The sequence below is a fragment of the Malurus melanocephalus genome, unplaced genomic scaffold, assembly GCF_030028575.1.
Source record: "Malurus melanocephalus ecotype Western Australia unplaced genomic scaffold, MMel_1.1 scaffold_259, whole genome shotgun sequence".
Taxonomy (NCBI): domain Eukaryota; kingdom Metazoa; phylum Chordata; class Aves; order Passeriformes; family Maluridae; genus Malurus; species Malurus melanocephalus.
In genome coordinates this window covers 1,054,064-1,079,770 of record NW_026623491.1, presented here as the reverse complement: position 1 = coordinate 1,079,770, position 25,707 = coordinate 1,054,064, and the positions used below count along the sequence as shown (strand labels likewise).

The following is a 25,707-nucleotide window of genomic DNA, read 5'->3' as shown; positions in this document are numbered from 1 at the left end:
GCCTTGCGCTTCTCTCTGTTCCCTGCCAGGGCAAAGGCATAAGCCAGCAGTGCCTTGGTGTACACATGGTTTTCCTGCTGATTTGCTGCTGTTTCCAGGCAGAACAGAGCATTCCGCACCACYGAGAGCTGGGGAGACAATGCCAGTGATTAGAAGCCTGGGGAGAAATGAGGTTTTTGCCTTACTGAAAGCACATCATCCTCCTGAACTTTCAGGAGTGGCCTGCCACAAGGAAATCTAGGAATAAATGGGGTACAATCTGTCCCAGATAAAACTGACAGTGTRTAATTCTTTTTTCCCAGGGCTCAACAACCACATCATTCTTCCAATCTGGACCAAATTCTTGTCAGTACTGTGTTGCCATAGACTGACACAGCAAAGCAGGTTCAAGTTAGCATGCAGACACATACGGTCACAGGCAGAGGAATCTCCAGCAGTGCGATAGTGATGTAGGCTGTCAGCGTCACCTCGTTGTCCACTCCACCCTGCAGGGAAACACAAGGGAAACACACGCTGACCCCTCCCAGCTTCAGTCTTTTCTCCCACTCCAGTGGGCATACACTATTCTGTATTGCAGACCTTTAGCTTGCCTCCTTCCTCTTGCAGCTAATGTGAAGGTGTCACTGATCAGTGCACAATGGTGCATGGCTCCCTCCCCAGGGAGGAGCCCTTGGCTTAGGAATATCCCACCTGCCTATGTGCTCAAGAAGCTCAACTGGCCCCATCTGACTTATGGCCAAGTTCTAGCCTCACAAAGAAACAAGCARGGTGACTTGTTACCTTCATAGCATTGTTCAGGAGTGTCCCAGAACTCTGGAAACAGCCATTCTCCTTCTGCTTGTACGACAGCCAGTTCAAAGCATCGTGGATGTGCTTCTCCTCTATGAAGATGTGATGCCGGGCCTGGGCAAAGGACTTGACGACAAAGGCAGTGAGCCTGGAAGGGAGAAGAAGAAAGAGCCTGAGCAGGCCTGTTGCCCATCTCAAGTGACAGGGCCCATGTGCACATCATCTGTCTGGACATAGGCAAGAAGACCTGGGGAACTGTGGACATGTTAGTCAGACCTTATATATCAAATAACCTCACCTCAAAAAATTCTATCAAAAAACTGCTTTCCACCTTGATTTTTGTTTCTCATTTTTGTCTCTCACTTGGCTCAAAAAACCCTGTGATCCCTCTTTGTTGAGGCTACAGAAGGATGATGATTGTTGATCTGTCTCTAAAAAAATCACTTTGAAAAATGTAGGCAATTGCATGCCAGTTAGCTAAATATGCATATCAGTAGTACTCAAAATTACTGGGAAGAATAATTAAATTTCCACTAGCTCATGGTCTGGTGACCATGAACTCAAACTATAAGTCCATGCTTCATGGGTTTCCCAGAAYTTCCCTAGAATTTTAAAGTAAAGCAGAACATGTTAAAAGAGTTTTTTGTTAGGAGTTGTTGCAAGCAGTTATGTGGTAAGAAGCCAACGTGTTGCCAAAAGCCAATTACCATTTCAGAAACTACAAGCAAACTGAGGGTGATGAGTTCTTCCATTCTTACCCTTAGTTAAAATTGAAAACATATGACAATGGTATACAAGTCAAAACTTTTCAATAAATCAAAATGGCAACACACATGCTCCTCCAGTCTGTCTTTGCTTAGTAGCATACAAACATTTGAAAAAAAACCCCATCCAGCACTGCTCTTGGATTGTCAATCTTTCCATTTGTGTTTCCTCATATATTTTCATATGTAACCATCTTTATCAGCAGACTTCTCAGCAGATGCTAGTCTACAAGAGCTGCCATTGCAAGCCTTTCAAGGTGTTAAATCCCTGCTCCCTTCTTCACAAATTGATCTCCATTTCCTCCTTGTTTGTCATGGTCCTTGGAGATGCTGCTGGGAGGAAGCATTTCAGTCACATAGCTGGCTGATGTAGCCTATTTATTAAGAAGGAGGCAGCATTGGGCCCACACCAGCTCTGGAAAATCAACTGGTCAGGCAGTTTTTATTACAAATGTGTGGGTGAGACACAGGAGCATTTAGGAAGGCATAGGTGGCATTGAAATCTCACCAGGTATTCCCTGGTTGTCCAAAACGTGGTCCAAAGGTACTGTAAGAGCCATCTTGGTGCTTGTAGTTCAGCTGCCTCTGATAACCTGCAATGGAAGATAAGGCAAGATTCAGATGCCAGAAAGAGTCTGCTGAGGCATGGGGAAATAGAAAAATTGCTCCATCAGCAAAGGCAAATGAGAGAGGAGTAGGTCAGTCCTGTCCTAACCAATATGAAGTACTGCTACATCCCCASTGCCATGCATTGCTTGTAGTGCATGAGGAAAAGCAACGCTTGCCTTTCTTCAGAAGGATGGCAGGACCTATTAATGACAATGAATGAGTCACTGTAGCAGTGACAACTCATGCAAAAAGTGTGTACAATGATCAGGTACAGTATTGCTTAAGCAACAGAAAATAATAAAGGATAAAGCAGCAAATGGTCTCCTCAGGCATAGGGCAGAGACCACCTGTGTATAAGAGAAGACCTCTTTCAAGATCTGGCCAGCATTTGACAGAACCACCCCAGGCAGGATCTAGAGGAAGCAAAAGCCATGTCCCAGCTCACCGCTCACTAAGTATCCAGTGGCCTTGGATTTGAYCTCCTCACTCAGCTGCCCTGTCTTGTTCAGATAGTCCAGGAYGTAGATGTTGGGTGCAAACAGGACCATGTTCTGTTCCCCACAGCCAAAGGGCATCTGGAGGAGCTGGTGCAGGTTCTGCATGGCCGTGCCCATGATGTCACCTGGGGAGCAGGAGATACCAAAGGGATGTTAACAATACCTAGGGTTGGCTATCAAAATTGGAGGAAGCTACTGAATAACAGAAGAAGGAAATATCAGAGAAGAACAAATGACAATCTGGATTGATAAAGATCCTGGAACAAAACACAGAACAGCAGAGAAAAAKAGGGAAATTAAAGGTTAGGGCATAGTGAGAAGACTGAGAAAAAGGGCATGCAGAAAGRGAAAAGGAATAGCACAAATGAAAGGGAAAGTGCTCAGTAGAGAGGAGATTAAAGACAAGAATGAGCTTGCTAGAAACCAGGAGCAAAATCTGTGAGGTAGGAGGCCAGCACAAAGAGTCAGAAACAGCACATGGTTCTTCTGTCAGGCGGTTCACTCACCCAGCACTGAGAAATACGCTCTGCCTGAGTCTTGTACCACATTTGCAGGCAGCAGCAGGGAAAACTCCTCTTTCACAGGCACTCCTGAGAAAGAAACAAGACCCAAACAGCTTCAGTGAGGTTCCAAGAAATGGTTAATGGAAGGGGAGTGGGCTTCAGTGAAACAACAGGAACACTTCCTATTAGAAATACCCTGACTTCAGTTACTTCATATTTCCCTGTCTGTAATACAGAATCTGCACGAAACCCTTCCCAGCCACTCTCAGTCACTGCAGATAATGTGTCCTGAGTGTGCAAGAAAACAAGAGACAGCACTTATAACTCCAGGACCAGCACTCAAAAGAACAGGGATGCAAACATTCATTCCTAATCTGTCCTAGCTCATACCCTGATGCTTAGGCAGGAAGTTCCATTCTTTAGAACTTTCTTCTGTCTTATGTCTCAAACTCCCAACTGATGTGGCAGGCATTGATCCCCAAAAATGTCAGACTACATGGAATATAATAGAAGCAGGCCTCCCACATCCCATCCACCAAAACACACAGGAATAGAGAGTGTAGGAACAGTGGGCTTTACCTTTTACACAGAGCACAGAATTCTGGGTTGTTTCCTTCTCAATTCCTTCAGGCTTGGATGGAATGAAGGCAAACAAGAGAGGTGAGAAATTAGTGAGACGGGAAATACAGACAGATAGGAATCCTTGCAAGGTCAGAGTGATATATAAAAAGAAAAAGGAGGGAACTGAAGAAGGAGAAGCAGTCACAAACATTCCCTGAAATACAGAGCTCTGAAATAATTTAAGCAATTAAAGAAATGTGATCCTGAGTGACCGTGTTGTATGTGGAGGAAGGACAGGAAAAGGAGAGAAGAACACTGCAGGAATATCAAATGGGATGACCTACAACTATTGCACGCAGTGAAAGACAATTAATATCCTTGTGACAAAGGGACTGCAGCAATACAGAGAGCAGTGCTGAAGAGATGTCTGCAGTGCTATTTATTGCAATGCTGCAGATGCTTTAGGGAAAAAAGTTGTGTATGTTAACAATAGAAAGGGAAGCTGTTGTACACTGTAGTATCAGGTGACACTACTGACAGCATATGACATGGTGGGCAAGCATTAGGGGTTTTTATGATACAGAGGAAAGCTCAGAACACAGAATCTAACTGCCACATTACCACTCTCAGTATATAATAAACCAGCAATTTCCTATAAAGGATATCCAGTACTGCCACATAGTATTTCCTTGTGTACCACATCACATCAGCAACCCTTCCTGCCACAGGAAATGGGTAAGCTGTAAAATTTCAACATGTTCTCTTGTGGAGTTTTAAGAGGATTTCTCCACAGTCATCCAATTTCTATAGGTGCTTGTGAACCCCTCACCTTCATCCTGGTGCCAGTCTGTGTTACCAAACCATAACTGCAAAATGTACAGCTTAAGAGGCAGCTTGCTTGGYCACTCAATTGGCTGAGAGGCAGCATGTGTTGACATTTACTGGGAGTTTCTCAAAAGAAGGAGAGAAGCTGTAAAGACAGTGTATTGAAATAGCAGGTGACAGGTGGGAGCTAAAGGGAGGGATGGACTGGAGTCTTGTCACAGTAGAAGACAGGGAAAGTTTATTGTACCAGGAGATACAAGGCACATTATTAAGCTGAAGTCTTTATGCAGACCTAATAAAGTACAAAGATGATGTAAAACCATCATATTGCCATGCTGCATAGTGATCCCATGAAATCAGAGACATGACCAGGTTAGAGGGGTTCTCAAAAGATCATCTAATCCAACCTTTAGCAAAAAAGGGAGCTAGATGAGATTATCTAGCATCCCATCCAGTTGTATCACAGTGGAAGCTGAAGGCCATAGGAAAGCTCAGTCCTCCCTTCCCACAGCCCACRTACCTCCACCAGCAGCTGTCTGATGACCGTGTCCTTCCGCCCTTTCTCAGGGGTCTCCACTATGGAGTTCCCACAGGGCAGATGGTTCTGAAGGGCCTCAGTGGTCACTGAGAACTCMACCTGCCCTGGAGGAAACAGGGGTCAGTCAGCCCTGCCAGAGSCAGGCAACAGGAGTCACTGCCACTTTCAGGRGTTTCAGCTTGCAGGCTCATGGATRCAGATTTCTGCCATGGCCAGGCTCCACTTCTTTCCCACAAAAACCAATGTCTCTATACCAGAAGACATATGAGCTGTGCTGTCACTGAAAGGTGACTCTGTTTTGGTGACTGTTTTCCAGAACCAAAGACACCGCAGTGCTGAGTATGACCAGCTCCACTGCTGCCCAGCATACACACCACAGCTGCTACCACACCAACAGTGAAAACAAAAGTGTGAAGATCCCATGGGGAAGACATCAGATCTCTGGGAGGTATGGAGCTAACAGAGTATCTYTGCTGACCAGCAACATCTCTGTCTCCTTCAGGACATGCTGTCCAAGGGCTGTAAGGCCTGATGGTATTACATGTCATCCTAGACACAGCATTGGACACCATGAATCCCCCAGTCTCCCAAATAACCCCAGATAAAACACACTCAACTGAAGTGCTTCCCAGGAAAATGTGCTGCTCTAACAGCCAATACTGAACAGGGAGAACAGCACAAAGAAACCCTTCCCACAGTTTAGAGCACCCTGAGACCTTTACCTAGAGATTTTGGAGTCACCAGCCAAGCCACAGTTTTCCTCACATTCTCACAGAGACAATGAGATTCTTCTTCCTTTTCCACCAGAGTGGCCAGGAAATGAGTAGATTGAGCCAGAGTCACGCTGACCTGCCAGTTGTAGAGAGAGRTGCAATTAAGAAAGGGTGATCATGAGAGAAGGGGAGCTAGGAAGCCATCACAGTAGCTGCTTCCTCAGTAGCTAAGGAGCAGGGAACTGGAGTTATGGGTTTGGCATTTGGAGTATATGGGAGAAATAATACAACATTTCAGGGGTGAGGGGTCTAGGGCTACAGAGAAGTAAGATAAGAAGGCTCAGTGAAGACAAGAGAGGCATAAGAAGATAAACAGCTACAGAGAATAATTTAARCCTCTCTTACCCTGATGCAGGCKGGCAGGTAGTTGAAAACGGTGGCTTTCAGYGTGAAGGACTCCCCACGCACTACAGAGTAGGGCATGGTGAGCTCCACAAAGAAGGGCTGGAAGGCTCTCAGGGACACTGTCGGGGACAGRCCAAAGCCTGTGTCTGCTGAAGTGCAGAATGCATTGGCTTTCCACTCRGTGATGGTGTCAGGGATGGTCACTTTTAGATCAGCTTTTCCCTCAGGGCTGGTGAAGCACASACAGCAAGGACAGATGGATGAATTTTACAGCATTTTGGTGACTAGCTCTACCCCTTTTGACCTACTGTACAGTGTTTGCTGTGTGAATGATGGGGCACATTACATTTCCTATTGTAGCACCACCCTACATCTTCTTCCAATCTTCTCTTTGGACAAAATTAACTTTGGTTGAAAGTAATTTCATCTCAGAGGATTGCCAAGTGATCTCTGCAAACTGACGGACAAACACTTGGCTTTCGTGTTTTCACCTTAGAAACCCAGTTTTATTRAAAAGGAACAAACTTTATAGGTACTCACCTTATAGGCACTAAACTCCAAATCCAGGTTTCTGGGAAATATTTTCGGACTGTTTCTGTCACCTCTTCAGGAGTGCTTAATGGCCTAGAAACTCTTTCTGCCATAACACCTGAACATGGTGAGATGAAAAAGAAATCAACTATTGATAATTCCAAACAAGCAAGACCTATATCAGCATCATGCTTTAGTCTGAGAAAATGTCAATCTATGTGGCAACCAGAAACCGGTGCTTGTGGCTGTAGTGAGCTRTGGTACCAACAGCAGTGGAGTTTCAGGGCCAGGGTTTACTAGCAAGAAGAGTTASCCTTCCATAATTTTCTGCTGGTCTCCAGCAGACTTCAAAGTTTGCAAGGCAGCACTACAAAAGCTTAAAAAAAAAGAAGATCTAGAGCAAAAACCAATTTAAGATCTTCAATGAAAGCAGCCTTTTCTCTTTCAGGTATAGCCTTGCTCTTTCAGGTATAGTCTTGATGAGATGTTCTTCTCCATCCTAATCAGGCCAGCTAGCAATGGAACATTCCTCCGTTGAAGTGGTTTTTGTAGGGTCATTGTGACTCAGRGTACAAACTTCCTGCCAAAGCTCTGGCCTCCTCAAGAACTAGGCCGAAAATGCTCAAAATAAAAATATGCAGCTGGAACATGGGAAGGGCAGAAAGAGACATTATGACTAAAACAAARTTTTCACATACAAAAATAATTCCATTTTCACATACAAAGACATTCTGTGTTTGGGATTAAATTTTTTAACATTTTGTTCTACTTTAGTTTTCAATWACTGGAAAACAAACATGGGGTGAGTGGGACTTGCTTTGCTTGGCTTTCACAAACACAAAGAGAAATGCATCCAAGCAGATAAAAAGTTCATAAGGAAATTCTAGTTTGGGTCATCTTTACTTTGTCTAATTGAATTTCTGCATTTGGATAACAATTGAGTAGCTAACAAGTATTCATACTAATTGCAACAGGCATCTGCAGCACCTGAGAAGGTCTCAGAGCACAAGTGAAAGATGCTGTCAGAGCTATATCACATTGCTCCTAGCAAAACTGACAGGTGGCTTGCCTGTGTTTGTCTRTTGTAGTATTTCAGTCTTTTTACTGCTGTTTATTTCAGTTTAAAATTATTAAAAGGCATCTATCCCACATCTTAGCAACCTCTGTCAGAAGGCGAAATTGTTTTTAAACTGGACACTTACAAAAGCACAGGTTCTTGTGCGAAGGAAAAATTTTCTGAATCAGTTATCCAGCTAGAATAACTTATAATTCCTAAGATATTTTCCTTAATATGAGACTGAAGGATAATACGGCTTATTCTGTTGCTCAAAGTTACAGTGCAAGAGTTGAGATAGCCCTTAAAATTAAGATAATAGGATGGGTCCATTTCAGGCTAGACTTCTACCATASATGTCTTAGCATGCTAAACTCCCAAAGTCTACCAACCCATCACTGAAAAATTTGTCACTTCATGGTTTTGACCATACATAAAACTGGCTGAGTCGATGAGAACAGCCTGAAAATGGTATTTGAGACTCTGTAAGTGATAATCTAGGAATAGAACTCTACTCTAAAAGCCTAATGAACAGAGACTTTATCAGCAGAAGAACATCCTCTGCTCTGCCAGTCGTCTCTGAACACTTTCTGGTTCTGCTGATTTCTAATGTGAAGTTACCAAAACTTGTCTGTAGACCTACACAAACCAAGCAAAATTCATACAGAAGCTGAAATCTGCGAACCCAGCAGCTCAGTACTACTTCCAAGATTTCAGTTCACAACCTCAGCTCTTGTTTAAGTATTCACCCCAAAATACAAACATCACCTCTGTTCAGAAGTGATAACAAAAGTACGTTCCCTTACCGCTTGTCCTCATTGCATACATGGGTGGTGCAGCCATGGCTGCAGGTACTCCCATGCCAGCTGAATGATGGACAGGATACATGTGGTTACTAGGACTGCAAAACTGAGGTTTCCTCACGTTGGTGTTTGTGAAAACCTTTAAACCCATTTCCTATGAGAGAGAAGCCAAACATGTTTTTTTAATTACTGAATCCTGTTGAGGTTTACACAGCAAACCTGACATTGCCATTTTACCACCTCAAAATGAAAAAGTTGTGACTGTGTGTGGATTGGACATTGAGGTGTTCCCTCAGTCCTTGGGTCTAAGTGCCTGGGTGGTTCAGAGAGACCAAAGGATATATCCCCTCTGTTTCTAGGACACTGCTTCCAGTCCTGTTTCAGCCTAGGGGTCAGGATAAGCCAGGAGGTAGACACACAGTTTTCTCTCTGGAATGAAATGTCTGTAGCTACAATGGAGCTCAAGAACATACTGATTTATTTGAAGCAACTGTAATGGCATGGGATCATTTACCTCCAACCAGAACCTCACTTCAAGTCAGCCTCAAAGCTTTTCACGTAAGAAAACTTTGAGACTGATCCTTTTCCACCAAGCACAAATCAAACCTGGCAAGACAAGTAAAGCTTATGACCCTCACTAATTGTGCTCTGGATGAAGTGTCARATCATTCAGATGCACAAACCCTTCCCTTGTTAAGTTGCATGATGACACAGATGGCTGAAGCATTCTCCATCATTCTCCCACTCCACCCCCCAACCATGGCAGGGGCCTATACCTTTAGGATGCTGTAAGTGTCCTCTTCATGCACCCCTGTTACRGGAACATAGGTGATCCCATCCCGAACTATTGGCTCCACAGTTATGCAATTCCACATGGGCTCCTCCAGGACTATGTTTGGACCATAGACATAGCCATTCAATTCCTTCACTGGCAGCAAGTCATACACCTTGGCAGAAAGAGACAGAGTATTTGGCATTTTAGTATCCATTGCTATGAAATRCAACTGAGGGAGTTGGGTACAAGTGCCATAACAGTCACATCACCAGCACATACATCCACGTTGCCATGGTCCTTCCTGTGGTGGAACCAATTAATCTGGGAATCAAAAAAGGGATCCAAATCTGGAGATACTGCCTCTTATTTTAATGGACTGAATGTTACTGTGGTTATTATGGCTCACATATGTAAAAAAATTTACATTGGCCAAAACATCTGTAGTACTTTGTCCCCACTCAGGGATTGTAATTTTCTGCTTGGCAAAAGGCAATTAAACTCTTTGACACTTCCAGATGCTGCCCCAAGAAAATAAATCCATGGGTGAGGAGAATAACTGAAAAATAATCATCAGACAGACAACAGTGTTTGGCTCTGGCCAAGACAAGCAGGGCCCTTAAAAGAGCTTTCTAATTGTCATTCCTACAATCACACAAAACCTGACTCTTTGCCCACTGGAGGAAGATGAGAAACAGCATAGGAAAGCTTCCCTGTGTCACTCTGACAAGAGGACTGCTCCCTGTTTCCACTCCAGCACTGGGCTGCACTTGCTCTGACCATGCTCCAACTTGTTCCACAGACTAGGGACTTACCGAGGTGGGTGACAGGTCAGCTTCTGGCTTCATGAGGAGAACACTCTTGTCCACAGCACGCACAGCACAGAGAGAATTTGGAGAGGCTCTGAACAGCAAGTGAGCATCTGAGGAAGGGAGTCCTTCTGAAGGGGAGAAGCTTAAATCCACCTGTAACCACAGGAAAAGCTAAGTCACAGATGTCCTACTCTTGCAGTTTTCCTTCCAGCTAAGGGTATTCAGTTCCAACCTTACAAGGCCCCCATATGCACGCACATCTCCCTCTACACTTCCTCTGTGCTAYTGTTCCCTTCCTGCAGTGCCAGAGGAAACAGCACTAAGAGTTCTTGAGCTCYTGGCAAATTCAAGCATCACAATTGCTCATAAAACTTGTAAGATAGCTTGCAGTTTTATTGTCATTGTGAATGTAATGAGGTAATCCCACATAGGGGCTAGATGCGCTCAGGCAGTGAAGCATGTCCTTGGACCAAGACCAGTGTCTATAGTGCACCCAGAAACTGTATGTGGAGAGAAAGCTYGCAAAGACCTTGTTTAGCAGATTTTTGGTAATGTGAGAAGCAGCGATGCCCTGGAGAAATATTGCAGTATCTGTTGGGTGGCAATGATTCTGAAGAGCTTGCCTGCTGGTTGAGGCCTTCCAGACTTCTGTGCCTTCTCCAAAACCTAATTCATAACTCTAATAACCCCCTACCTACCTCTGCCCTGGAAGTTCTTGCTAGCAAAAGTTGTCACCACCATCACCCATGATTTTATAATAAGATGGCTGACCTGCATAAATCTTCTCTCTCCTGAGCACTACAAATCATCCCCGAACATGYAGTGATCAAAGCATCTTCAATGTATTGCCTGACAAAGCAGCATCWGCTGCCAGTCTCCCTCATGTCCCAACCAGAACACAGCATGCCTTCTGCTGACAACTTCCACCTCTCCCAGGGTGGGCTCTGAGACTGCAAAAACWATATTCTTCAGGCAGGGAAAGGACCATAGCAAGCTCATAACTAGGAAAATTGTCCAGCATAGAGATAGCCCTAAGTCTGTCCTATCCAGTCTGACAGCAGCTTTGGACTCAGCACACTTCCAGAGAGGAAAGCAGTATCTAGTAATGTAAATCATTTGACACTTGGCTTGCACTATGACCTTCGTGCATTGCATCATATGACCTTTAACATATGAAAAGAATTCAGGTGACCAAGCTCCTACAGTGACACAGGTCACAAGAACTCATTCAGCTTTGATTTTGGCAGGACATGGGACCGTCTTCAGCACAGTCCTGTCTAGCATTCTTAAGTCCTGACAGAATTTTTTCTGGTTGTTCTCTTTTTCTTAGGCAGGCCCATCTGTGGGATCAGCAGCTTTRACTAGTTGCTAAAGGGTGTTTTATCAGTATAGCTCCTGCTAGCACTTCTTTTCCAGCAGCTGATCTCCTCCAGGCTAGCACAAACCAATAAGCAGGGAAGCTACCTACCAACAATTGATATGTTGCTTGTCCTGTGTTAGTGTTTCTAAAGGAACCAGCTTAAAAAGGCTAAACATAAATAAGTGAGCTTGACCACACYGGTCCGGTGGCTGCTCCCTCAGGATGTGGACACTTACCTTATTGTTGAAACATAATTCTGTGTAGAACTTGGCTGAATCAGCAACCACCTCCCTGCTGGGGACAGTGGTGTAGACAAGCACTTGGGCCACTGGAGCAATATCAGCTTGCACAGACAGCTGTAGTGAGAAGACACCATTGTCTAGCAAACAAAACAATAGCAAAAAGTTAAGGTACAGAAAGCCTTCTCTTGGAGCAGCCAAAATTCTAGGTTTGACTTTATGCTGAACTTCATCCTAGCCATTATGCATCTCCAGACATCCAAGTGGGATGAACTGGTGCTCACAGAGATGTTTAAGTCTCTGTCTGACTGAAAAGGCTGTTTTCCAGCGCAGTAAGTATGCCAAATTTTGCTTCAGCTTCTAGAAACAGACCACCAGATGTATCTCCAATGAATACTGGAGCTCCAGAAAATGYAGTATCAGGAGGAAGATAGTGGCACAGAGGAATAGAGCAGATTGAGGAAAAGCCTAAAGGCAGAGAAAATAAAGGTCTAACTCTTCCCAGACCTTAGAGGACATGCAGACGTCAATCCCTGCATTTACAAGGAAGCAGAATGTAGGTCTGCTGCATTGCCTAGTCCCCCATAACAGTGACATTTTAGTAGGGGAAAGGAACTCACCACTTTCCTTGTCCAAATCCAGAAYGTGGGTTCCTCCTCGCTTAATGTTTCCCTTGGCCATCACCTGAATGGAAGGAGAAACTTGGTTGTGATTGAGGTTTTTTATGAGCCAAACCTTAAAGTGGGGGACCCTGAGAGGAGAGCAACCGAGCTGGATGTCTGCTGCTCACACCCAGCTCTCTGCCTCCCCATGGCAGAACCCCAGTGCTTGCCCATCCTTACTTTTTTACTCTCAACTCAGACCTTCCTTTCTGTTTCTAAAGAACATATGAAGSATGAYGAGAAAGTGTTTAAAGCCTGCTGCTACAATCCAAAATTTCCACTYCCAATCCCCCYGTAACTGCCAGTGACAATCTCAGASTATGGCAGGTGTGAACTTACCAGGTAGTAAAAGGTGATTTTCTTCTGCTCTCCCACAGCTTCTGGAGTAAGAATATAATGCACCCGGATCTCTGTGAAGGAGCCACAGCTCAGTGGCTTGGACTTGGGCTCAATTTTGAGGAAGCTATTACTGGGAGAGTAAAAGCGCTTTAGTTGGAGATAACTTTCTCCATAATACGGAACAACCCAGGAACGTTCATAGCAGAAGAAGTTTGTTTTATGAACTGCCTGGAAAAGGAGAAGATAGATACATAGATCTTCAAACACAGGTGGCCAAACTGGAGATAAAAAATGCATGCCTAATATTAAATAATATTTAAAGTTTTAGGGATTAATATTAAAGTTTTAGTGGTTTTCAGTACTGAAGCAACAAGGAATTCTACAAAATAAAAAATCAAAAAAAACTAACACATGAGTTTGGAAAGTGCAAGACAGGATGGTAGTATCCTTAGCAAATCATTGGGAATGATCTCACCCCCAGAGAAGCTGGAGTTTATGTCAAACAAGCTGAATCATATCAAAGTTCTGTTTCCTATCAGTGGCACCTTAAGGACCCTTTACACCAACACCTTGCCTTCTTCTAGTATTCTGTTAGTCTAAAGGGAAAATAACTTATGTTCTTTTTTTTCCTTATCATTGGCACTGAAGAAGGAATAGTGCTGTTCAGTTCAGATATTACCAGTGCCAAAATCAAGCTATGGATGCTATAGAAAAGGAGTACAATCTCCACCTAGTAATTCAAAATCTAATTGAATAGAAGTTTAGGAGCTGAGAGAGTCCAGGTCCTCTTAAAAATGAGAGCAAGGTGAAGATATTTCTCATCTCAAGGGCACTACTTCAGCATTTGATGTGCCTCCCATGCCCTTTTTTCTTTATCTTTCTCATTATACCTGGGAACTCTGGCCTTTTCTTTATCTTGGAAAAATGTGAGAACATCAAGCATCTAGTAGTAACCTCCAGAAAATTTTTAATGGTTTTGTCTGTGACAATGGAATTGTAGGGAGAAGAGTAAATATAATTCTAGACAAAAATATTCTTCCCTAGTTCAGGATGTGATATTAAGAAATATGCTTATTATACAACATACTGCACTTCCCACTAACAAAAAGATGCTCAGCAGCACCTCTTCGTCGCAGAAAGATAAATTCCACAKATGGGAGAGAGTTTATGTGAATGGTTCTACTCTTTTCACAACAGGAAAAAGAAAAAAACAATAAACCAACCCAAACAAAAACAACAACCCCCAAACCTAAATGAATCAAACCAGGAAAAAAATCTCCACCCAGCAGCTGTAGTTAGAAACTTGAAATGCTAAATTAAACTCTGAGATATGGAAATGGGAGATAGACCCATCTAGCTAGCTAGGRCTGGTGATCCCTTGGAGCAGAATGGACTATTATATCACTTAATGTTCCTTCTAACCCTATATTGCAATTGCCAAGCAGAAATCAAATATTTGCAAGATAAGTGCAATTGTGGCCTGGAAACTCAGTTTGCTGTACGACYATTTCCACCAAACTTCCACCAAACTGGCATCAAGCTTCACACAAGCAACTAGGAACAATGATTTAACTGCTTTTGTATACACAGTAGAAACTTCATAGGTACTTCCCCTGCAGCCCTGTGGGTCACTTCATTACCTCCTCTGCCCAAAGGACTTACTCTAATTCCAACATTGTCAAAGGCCAGTGAGGAAGTGTTTAGGGCAAACTCTGCTATGCCCTCTTCATTTGTTGTATAGTTTTCTTCCGGTCCTCCTTGAAGAGAAATTCTCACCGTTTCATTGGCAATTGGAGCATTAGACCCATCCACTAGTTTCACCTGGAAAAGCAAAACCAGTACAGTTTGGAAGRAGAGGAATGGCTGCCACCTGAACAGACTGGTGGAACACCAAGGTAAAGATGTTGGGTCCATGTCAGACAAGGAAGCCTCAACAGCACTTTACACTCATCTGTTTCAGAGAGAGCTGCAAACTTTCTGAATACTCTTTCTTTGCATCTTATGTCAGCCTCTGGGTCAGAGGAGTGGATGTGGAGTACAACTCACTCACACCCCTGAGGCCTCCAATTAAACAGGTGACGGTAGAAGCAGAATTTTAGTGCTCTGGAGAGGCAGAAGCACAAGGACAGAAGGAGGGCTGTGCTCTCAGCAGCTGTTCCCCATTTCGAGAACCTTCAGAGGAAAGGAGACCCACAGGGATTAGCAGCACTGAGGTCCAGAATTCTTGCAGAGTTGGGGCATATATCTGACCAGAAGGTTCAGCAGCATCATTGCTTGGCACTCGAGGCATTCCATTCTTATGGTCTCCCTACCTGCCCAAAGAAGGGGACTCCACGCTTGTAGTAAGTATCTGAAGGCACAAAYGTGACTTTGCTGATGGTGGTTGTGATCTCAGAGAAGCTTGTTCCAGTCAACTCCACTCCTGCAGAAAGAAGCATGGAGAACTAATTTGCCTCTGCCTGACCAGAATTYCTTTTACCCTAGGCCAACCCTCCTTTGCCGGACAAATTATTTTGTTGATGATCGTAGACTAGAGGCAGGAAAACTCTAGATTCCAGAAAAGCAAGAGTCTACTTTTATCCCACATGCCTACTTGGCAGGCCCCTCTGCTGGTCTCTCCTGGGCTCAGTACATGGCTCTTTCATCCAGATGATTCATACCTGTATCCTCCTCTTTAATCTTAGCCTCTACATGCAGCTTATTCTCATATCCACTTCTCTTGAGCTGGAATAATTTGGTCTTTACCACTTCAGAAATGCAGCCATAGATGTCTGTCTGTTGGAGGAAAACAAACAAGACTATTATACTCTCATTTATACAATGCTCATTCAACTTAATGAATCCATCACTCTGTGTTGCTCTGAACTGAAAGAGAAGCCCATAACTTCACAGATAATCTGCCTCTGTAGTTTTTCTCAAAACTGGAAAAAGACATAAATAACAGAACAAAAAGCATATTGAGGTACAAACAGCAACATCAGAGCAAAGAGCTTGCAAATTTGAAAATTTTTGTGTATGTTTGCGAAGTTTGAAGCTGCCAACACTTGGTACAAGTGCACAGGGAATTAGTCAATGTATGCCACACAGGCATCAGGCATGTTAGAAAATAAAGCTGCTTACTTAAAATGTGTAAAGCCATATGAGTGGGAGATAAACCAAAGCCTGTGTATTTGTAGAAAGCAGATGACAGCTGGAAAAGTATTTCCAAAGCTTGCCACCTCTCTTCAGCAAATTCATGTACAAGGCAAGTCTCTGCAGAAGAGAGGCCTGGAACAGAGGTTAGCACCACAGTGTTCATATTTTCTTTTGACATGGATAACAACAGCAATGGCAGAGGCAATTGTGGACATCATGCTGTAGCAGACCCAGGGACCACAAGAACTTCTCCTGTTTCCTTTCTTCTCCTGGCATATTTCCACAATTACTATTGTGGAATAGTAAGCTTCTGTCAATTGAGCCAGTACTGTTGCACCTATCTGTGCTCCAAACACCTTTCAGTTTTGCTCTTGCCAGTCTAAAAGGTGGAAAAAAGTTGGGTTTTTTTCTGCCTCTCTTAACCACTGCTGCTAAATGCATATTCCTTCTTGCTCAAAAAGCATCAACCTCTCTCCTGGTTTCTGCTCATTTCCTTCCTCTAATACCAGCTTCTGATCCTACACATTGTCTCCATCGTAAGCCAACCCCAATTCTGTTTTCATCGCTCATGGCTTTTCTATCTCACTTCACTCTTATAATCCCTACACTCCATCTGACCTTTTTGTTATTTCTTCTGTTATTTCTTCTTATCTTCATTCTCCTTCAGATTTTTGCCTTTACACACATTGCTCTTACTGCACAGACCTTCCCCCTMTTTTTACCTTTCACATTTCACCCAATCTTCTCTCATTCTTCAGCCCTCCTTAAAATGCATGGATTTTCACAGAATCATAGAATCATGTAATGACTTAGGTTGGAATGGGCCTTAAAGGCCRTCTAAGTTCCAACTTCCCTGTTATAGGAAGGGCCACCTCCCACTAGACCAGGTTGCTCCATGCCCCATCCATCCTGGCTTTGAACACTTCCAGGAATGGGGCATCCAACAGCTTCTCTGGGAAACCTCTGCCAGTGCTTTACCATAATTTTTCATTATGTTTGTACATATTCAGAGCAAGCCTGTGCCTACAAGGTAGGCTCAATAAACCACACTTTCTCTCACCACCCTACCACCAGAGTGATCATGACCCACCTGTCCAGAGAACTCTTCACACACTGCYCTGGCCTCTTCCCCATAGCAGGACATGGCTGCATGTTCATACTTGCGGCAGACACGGAAGTTCACGAGRCCAGGAACAGGTTTCCCAAATGTGTATCTACCAGCAGGAAGGATTGAAAGGAAAACAGAGACATTAGGAATGTAAGAGGAATGTAGAAAAATTACAGGCTCATCCCCACTGATGCCAGGACTCTTCCCTAAAGCTGCCCTCATGGATACACAGGGTCATCACAGGAAATAAAAAGCAGAAGTCTCAAAAAATATGCAAGAAAYAGTCTTCCAAAAAGCAGATCAAAAATATATTTCTATACAATACATACAACGTGCATAAAACAGCAACTGTTGTCTTTTATCTAATAGTAGATATAGTCTGTTTGGCCCTGGGACCCAAGAGAGATTGAGAAATATAATAAAGTCTCGTGTCTCAGTCTGCCGACTGAACTTTCAGCAGCAACTGATGAGAACACTGAAAAAAAAAGAACTTGAAAGAATGACACTCACAGACCACAAACTGTCACCTTCAGCTCCTCATCAAGAATGCTGATCACCTTGGGCATTTTCACTGTCACTTCGAATTTTGGCAGCACTGCAGCAGAAATAAAGGAAAACAGTCTATGTGGCAGGGTATAACATCAGAATGACACATGAAGTCTGCACAGAGGCTGTTCTTACAAATTACTTAAAACCCCTTAACATCTAAACTGTGAGGTTTTAGAGGCTCCTGTCACTTGCACATCCCATGGAAGTCACTGAAAACYCCTCAGCCAAGCATTGTGACAGGTAAGAAGATTATTACATCAGCTATTAAAATACAGCAGCTTCGTAGGTAACACATGGGTTACCAGTCCCACAGCAGTAGGATACAGTAAAATAGAGAGATAAATCAAGAGCAGTTTCCCACAAATATACAGAGCTGTGACTGCAGCCTGGTCTCTGCATTTCCAAAGCACATAGATCTTATCAATGTTCAAAACAGGCACTAAGGCATCACACAATTGGCTTAGCTTGTGGGGAGAAAAGGCAAGATCTTAAATTACAGCCTAGACAACCCCAGGCTAGACCCAGACTTATGGCATGACATTTGACAGGTATGTAGCCAGCTGGAGCTGAGGCTGTGGCCAAAAGCACCTCTGAAAGGAGGTGAGGCTTGTGGCTGCCAGCACAGATTGATGCAAGTACTTTGCTCCCCCTCATAGGAGCCTTGCTGAGGTGGGCACTCAGAAGAGCTGCACTGCATGGTCTGGGGCTTAGGGAGGAGTGGAGATAGGTCACTYGAGTCCTAAAGTCTTCTCCTCATAAAGGGATGAATCTTGGGRGGGAAAGGACACAGAAACAAATTTCCAGCTGTGCTGGACATCCTGGCCAGAACTGCTACGCTGTTCAATTAAGCTTTCATGCTCCATGGGACAAGCTGTTAGGAACTTGAAACTGCAGGGACATTTACCGTACTCCTCCACAGAAAAAGAATGCTGAATTGTCTTCCCAGAGGCYTTCTGTGCCACCACTGTGTAGGTCCCTTGGATAGGTTCAGAGGTGAGGTTGAAGAACAGCTGTATAAATCCCATCTCTAACTCTACATTTGTCCACTGGTACAGACGATTTTTCTTTGGRTCCTGCAGATAATGTGATCACAAGGAGATTGTGAGAACATTGGGAGTCTGCAATGAGGTCTAACAAAAGCAGTGAGGGGAGGGTCAGCCCCTGTGTTTCAGGAGGCTGCAGGTCAGGTGTGCTGGGCACTAACAGAATTTTGGGAGGCAGTCCGCAGCTGGGTGACAGAGGAGCTGCAACCTGGGCCCGGGTACATGGCAGTCACCATATAAATTAAAATTCTGTATAGCTGAATTAATGTAATGGACCAGCTTAATACAAAAATTAGTAAGAATAATCATTATTCATCAACTGTTTATTCTGGCCAGGTTGAGGTGGAACAGATGTGAATGTGAATTAAATCTTTGTACATACCTCAAGAAACACCAGTGGAATCTAGAAAAAGAAAGGAAACAGCATGTTCAGAATCCAAGAAACACAGTCAAGTGACAAGGGCTATGACCACATTTCAGAGTAAAAGCTAATCATCCAATGGGGTAAGGAAAAAAGTTCCTGGTATGGATCAACAGAGCATTTCGGGTGTGAGAGGAKGGGGACAATCCTTTGTCTCACACACAAAAGACAACCAAAATTACTAATTACTAACTCTGGATGACCTGCAGTACCAATAGGAACAGGTGTACACCGTGGTAATGGCAGATTGCTCGCTGCTTACTCCAGCACTGTCCATTTGCAGTTTGTCAAACCTTTCCAAGAATGCAGAAGGCAGTTTTGTGCAGAAATTTAACAACAGATCCTGCTAAGAAGATCTGAGGTGACCCAGAATTTTCAGTTATCTCAGTGCACTGAGAGCCCTCCCCAAAAGAGRCTATTTTCCCTCCTTTTCCCCGCATTTGACTTAAGGCCAAATAAGTAGAAAAGCAAGTATCATGCTTACCATTTCATTCACAGGTCGRAACTCTTCATCCAGAGAAACTATTCTGAACAGGACTGATGGGGAAAGATAGACAGTGAGGTTTCACAGTGCATTCAGCAACCAGAAAAATTAGTTGCAAAAACAAAGGGTACAACAGACAACAGGGCTGTTCTCTTCTAAGGAAATTCAATTTACTAGAATGCTAGGTCATGCTATAAGGTTACCCATCTAGAATACATGAATAAGGGGATGTTAAGAGCAAATCCATGGCAGTGTGACACATCTTACTGATCAGGGGCATTAGAATCTTATTAATCGGGACCAAAGTTAAATTTAAGTTGCCTTTCTCTACTTTGCAATGAGGAATTTTTATGCCAGAATTCACATGGTTCTTCTAATTTTGTTATAACTAGACTGACTTCCTAGGAAGGATGAATGTAAGCAAATTACTTCAGCACTTGGCTGCAAGTTTGTCTTGGCTCTGGATGGAGAGAGGATTCAGTACCTCTTTTAGGACATTTGTTTTTATCCAGGCCAAATTTAGGAGATCAACAGCCCAGAAGAAATAAATGGCTTACATAATTCTTTCTGTCTTCATTGAGCAAAATCAGCTGCTGCTTTGAAAGCTATTTAATTACTTAGTCTGAATTTTGGCCCCGTTCTCTATAGGATAAATATCCAGCCTTTCTCTGATTTTAATGCAGACCTGAACTGCATGGAACACAACAACAGTGCCCACAGTGAGAGAGGGAGAGTTGCAGGTGTCCCAGAGTGTGCATGCACCTTAAGATTCCCCAAATTTTCCCTGTATGGAGCAACAAAACATAAGTCTCAGCCATGAGGTTGCAGTTCTGACCCCTACTGAAAGCAAGTGACTTCTGGCCAGCATGATCCAGCTGTTTTAGTACAAAAGTTTGCTTCAAATGCAAACCTCCACCCCTTTCCTGGTACCTGTCTGTCCGGGCTTGTAGATGGGTTTGTCTGTCTGGACAAAGACCAGGCTGTCAGAGTTCTGGACCACCACCAATTTCCGGCTGCTGAACTGCAGTGTGGGCCCCTTCACCATCACACTGAGAAGCGTGACTGGTAACGGGAGTCTTGATTTTGGGAGCTGAGTAAGAAAACAACCATGTAATTACCACCTTTAAAGGCTTCCTGATCTCAACTAGCCTTCATGAAATATGAGAGCTAATATAATCCTGGTGGACCCAACACAGAGGTGAGAGYAACAATAATCAGGAACAAGAGACCGATCTTTATTTGTCCCATATTYCTACCCATTCCTCCTGCTATGCAGTGATTGCACAAGTATTGAGCAGCAAAGGAACTCTCAGCTCTACCACCTAATTTTWAAAAATTCTTACTGCCCTGATCAAACCCGCCCATCCCTTTCCTTTTGACATTCACCAGGGGAACAGAATAGCCCCTCTTCTCTTTCAGATAATGTTCCTAGACCTTGCAAAATGTTTCCTTTTCCAAASCAGATGTGCCATCTTTACCTCTCTCTCACAAGCGACAAAGTCAGTCTTCAGCCTGCATCTGACAAACCACAAAAACACCACCCTTTTSCATGTCCTGAAGACCAATTCTTCAGTCTTCAGGCCAAAGACATAATCTAAGTTCTGAGCTAAATGATCAGCTTTCCTAGCTGCCTGCAATTTTTTATAGTTCCTGGGCTATCAATTGCATTAAAATATATTTCAGATATAGGAAACCACAGTTCTGTGTACTTACATAAATTCAGTATACACCAGGAAAAATTAGTATCTGAGGTCCAAAAGCTCTACCTCAATTTGAAGGTATTCAAGTGACAAACTGTATGTTGAAGGATGAACTGGAAAGCCATTTCATCAAACAGCCATCAGGGAGTGTCAATATACTAAACCCACTATCTTCTCCTGTCCTAGAAAGAGCTTTCCAGGATTCAGCATCCCACAGTCATTTAGCATACCAAGGAGAACTCAGCAGTGAGAAGGTGTTGGGGATGGACGTAAATACACCTTTGGCCAAGAGGTCAGTGAATATCTACACAGTGTTACTCTCRTCATTACTTCTCAGTGCCTTCACATTTTATCCCTGGCACAAAGAATCACCCCACAAGGATGGGATACTCACAGAGAAAGGGATGCAGGTGAACACATCTTTCTCTGACACCACATCATCAATCAGGCTCCTGTTCTCCCCTTGATAGTCGAGTGTGACACTCAGCGTCACCGACTCGTTCAGGTGGGTCAGCTGAACGCAGACTTTCTCAACAGAATCCGTGTGTATCATAAAGGGCACCAGCACCATGTACTGCCTGGGAACAGAGAAGAAGGACAGGTCAGAGGAGCAGGAACAGGTAACAGGAGCTGTATAGAAGGAACAAATAAACCAACCTGATGACTACAGCCCCCGCCACACAGGGGGAAAGGTGCATTTTCTAAGAGTGTACCAAGATTTCCAGCACGTCCCCTGTAGCAGCAGGGGAAAGCAGAGAGGCTGCCTGCAAATGCAAAATATCAGAGGAAATCCCCCATGCAAACATCTGGAAAGGATATGTTTTTCTAAGTTATGGCACAACAGCAGCACGCTTTCCTGGGATCCTGAAKAAAGGCAGGGGGAAGTGAACTGTCACATTTGCTAGACACCATTAATAGGATTCAGGAGCCACAGCAGTGCCAGTACCCGGTGAATAAATGCCATTGATGACACACTGTGAAGCATCTGTAGCGCTACTCCAATTCYTCGCAGAAATCCAGAACTGCCACAGCGTGGTGCCAGATCTTAAGCAACAACACAAACAAGATTCAGGTTTTCAGGGAAGCAAGCCTTCTGTCTCAGYGCAACAGGGGATCCCTGCTCAGCTCTGCACAGCCTCCTTCCTTCCCAGTGTGGCAACTTGCTRGTGGTGTCCCAGTGCCCAGCACTGAAACTGGGAATCAAGCCCGATTAATGCTAACCATGCTCTCATTTTGGTGGATGAGGACTGGCCTCCGATGGGCATACCCAGAGCACTGAGAAGTTCACAGCATTCCTTTTAGCAGTTGCAGAGACTCAGGCACCTTTTTGTCTATCAGCTGGTCTGCAGGGACCAAGTTCTGGCCCCTCAGATCCCCGTGTCTGTTTCCCCTGCATTGGATGAATGCASTGCAGCACAGCCTTGCTCAGAAACTCCCCTGCACTCCGTGGGGCTCTGTGACGGGTGAGGTGCCCAGTGCTTTGCAGGGGAGACAGAGACATTGCCAAAAAGCCAAAGAAGAAAGTCTTTGAGATGTCAGGACCCTTCATGCCATGTTTCTGTCATATATACACACACATGCACAAAAATGCCCTTCACATACAAACAGGGCAAAAGGGGTTGAAGAAGGGAGGCAGGACAATATACCCTCAGATACCTGAACAGTCAGTCTTAAACTGTCACATAACCCTGGGTGAGAAAAAATTTTCAATGCATTGGCTGAGCTGAAAAATGTGAATTATAATAATAAAGCCATTCCTGAGCATGCCAGATATGTTATTTGGTGCTATTTGTTCCCTTCTCATTATCATCTAAAAAAGCCACTCCCAACTCCTGGGYATTTCAACCTAGGAGTAGGACAGTCAACTCAAAATTAAACCTTTCATTGTCCTTTCAAAACAGTTTGTCTCTTAAGAAGAACTCATTGCACAAACACTTATTGGAAGTTGACTTTCAAAAAAAACTAATTTTGTGCATAAAATTTTGTTTAAATCCTATCAAGTCACTGAAAGAGCAAAAGGTATTCTCATAGACGTTTCCCTCTTCCATTTTTTCTTCCCCTGAAGTTTTACTGATATCTCAGTTATTTTGGGTCTCTCTCAAACACCATAGATTCTGTTTGTAGAAGGCACTTTACCCAGCCCTGGTGTCTGCATTCCTGGATAAAAGAAATTAGATAGAAAACACGGGACAAAGCAATAGACACAGGAACACAGCTGAGGTCTCCTGCCTGCCCAGAGACCCCCCAGCATTGCTTACGGCTCTGTGATGGGTGAGGTGTCTCCTGGAGGGAAGAAGAGGAGAAGGAAGAAGATGCTTGATTTGATAAGCAGCCTGTTCTTCCCCATGGTCCCCATGGCTGGACGTGGTGAGCCAAGCAGACACTTAGTGTGGTCCAGTGCTGCTTTGACTCCCCCTCTGCTCTCCCAGTCAGCCCCTTTATAGTCTCCTCTGCAAACAGCCCAGGGGCTGGAGGAGATAAGGGCTGGGGGCCAGGGCCCATCCGGAAACAGGGAGAGGCAGTAAGGAGGAGCTGGAACTAGCAGCTCCAAGTCCGGGCAGAAGGCCAGTGCTGGGGGAGAGAGGGAGGGGAGGGTTCCTGGCAGCCCAGAGCTGTGTTTCTTTYGGGGGCAGGACAAAGGCAATGGAGAAGGAAAGGTTGTAGCTAAAGGAAAGAAGGGCTAACATCTGAGCATGAGGGGAAGGCCTCCATTTCTTGCAGGGCTCTCTGAATGGAGCTGGACATGGCACAGATCAAGCAGGCTGCTGGAGGAGCAGGAGCTGTTTGATTTCCTTCAAACTAGGAGCATAGGATTTGGGAAACAAGAGTGGGTGCGCCAAAATCCCATTAATAGGTTGTGAAAGCAGGGAATGCAAACCGTAAAAACCTTCCCTCTCCACCCACGCTGTTCCCTTTCACTCTCTATTCCTGGTCCCATCAAAGCTAATGCCAGGAAAAGAGGCCAGAAAGTGCCGGACAATCAAGTCATCTAAAATAATCTGGCCTTCACCCTGACAGAAACAGGGACAGTGACATGATGGGAAGCTGCCAAAAGTTCAACCCCTTAACAGCAAGTAACACATTAACCCAGTTGCCCAGAGCAGCAGCTACCCTCACACASCAGAACATGTGTGGCCTGGGTCTTGCTTTCCTTCTCCCAGCTCTTGTTCCAGGCCAAGTTATTGGTACATCTAGATCAAATCATTGCTGTTTGATGGACCCATTCTGGTTTCATTAAGTGAAATTCCAAGTAATGCACTGGGATAGGCAATGTTGTACCATAGACAGAAATTGGGGTTTTTGACCACTGTCTTTACTTGGTCTGCAGCAGGAGGATCAATAGGTCTGGTAATTATTACCCTTGCAAGTGACAGTAGAATATCTGCCTTACTTATAGTTCTAATGCAAACTCCAAAGAATGGAGATCTATGTTAGAGGATGTAAAGCATAGTTTTCAGATTAAAAAGTGTGTAAGATAAAATGATTTTCTGTCTGTTCTACCCTTCTCCTACTATAATCATCAAAACTTTGGTAAGCTCAGGAACTATGGAGACAAGAAATCCAAGTGCAGTAAGAAACCTTCATTACATGCCTCATTCTGCCCTGCAGTGTCCTGCATAGGAAAAAGGAGGATGGTAGTGCATGTGCAATTTCCTTGATGACTGCACAAAAGACAGCCCAGAAGTGCTCTTCCTTCTGCATCTGATACCCAAAGACTGCTTTGCTTGCCCAAAAGAAATGTAACCCAGGAAAGTCTGCCTCACCCACACAGAAGAGGATGGTGTACATGAGCTGGTCAAAGCCCTTTTGAAGATGACAATTTACATTYGTTTGAACAGGTCAGGAGCTGGACTGATGGAACATAAACCCTACAGGAACAAGATGCAGAACTACACATGGGAGCTAGATGTACTCTTTTTGTCAAATAGCCAAACAGCTCACACAGCTCCCACGCCAGCTCCTAATCATTAGGACCTTGGTCAAAAATGTGCTCTGTAGCCAAAAACTGAAATGTTTTCATTCCATTCTAAGGCAAGCTCAGAGACATGCTCATCTCACCTACGTATCATTATAATATGAGCAGCTGTTTCTTCAGCTTCTCATAATATGATGATACGTAGGTGAGATGAGCTGAGAGGTGAGATGGTTAACTGCTAYGTTCCCTTCTACAAATGCTACCACCATTTTGACAAAGCAAGCCAAGTGTCCTGCATTATTTCATCGTGTCTGGCAACTTTCTGRGAGTCAGGAACAACTATGTTATGATAGTTGAATGGACTCTGGCACAGATAAAATGACTCACCCAAAGTAACCCAGACAATCCAAGATGAAAACTCAGAGTTTGGACACCCTACCACCCTGCAGTTTCCCCAGGTCTGCCTGCCGTAGTCATAGTTGTTGAAAAACAGACCCACCCTTGCTATAAAACAGTCCCACCTGAGACCCTCACCTTAGTGAACTCTATATGAGGCTCAGCAGTCACCCACTTAG

At 44.0% G+C, this 25,707-nt stretch overlaps 1 protein-coding gene across 1 annotated transcript; it reads right to left on the bottom strand.

Moving 5' to 3' along the window:
- Positions 1 to 5: 5 nt before the first annotated feature.
- Positions 6 to 23,747, bottom strand: LOC130579213 (alpha-2-macroglobulin-like; the record flags this gene model as incomplete). Its single annotated transcript, XM_057375844.1, has 28 exons — positions 23,475 to 23,747; positions 21,611 to 21,794; positions 20,447 to 20,606; positions 19,517 to 19,569; positions 18,994 to 19,014; positions 18,473 to 18,641; positions 17,530 to 17,614; positions 17,002 to 17,125; positions 15,437 to 15,551; positions 15,089 to 15,198; positions 14,439 to 14,597; positions 12,777 to 13,004; positions 12,396 to 12,459; positions 11,773 to 11,915; positions 10,180 to 10,329; positions 9,369 to 9,539; positions 8,596 to 8,746; positions 6,745 to 6,853; positions 6,205 to 6,433; positions 5,809 to 5,935; positions 5,069 to 5,190; positions 3,742 to 3,793; positions 3,166 to 3,249; positions 2,608 to 2,784; positions 2,062 to 2,146; positions 781 to 937; positions 411 to 485; positions 6 to 128 (listed from the first exon to the last, which is right to left on the bottom strand). Coding segments are annotated over exons 1-28 (3,525 nt in total), but the record flags the coding sequence as incomplete, so codon positions are not given.
- Positions 23,748 to 25,707: the final 1,960 nt, after the last annotated feature.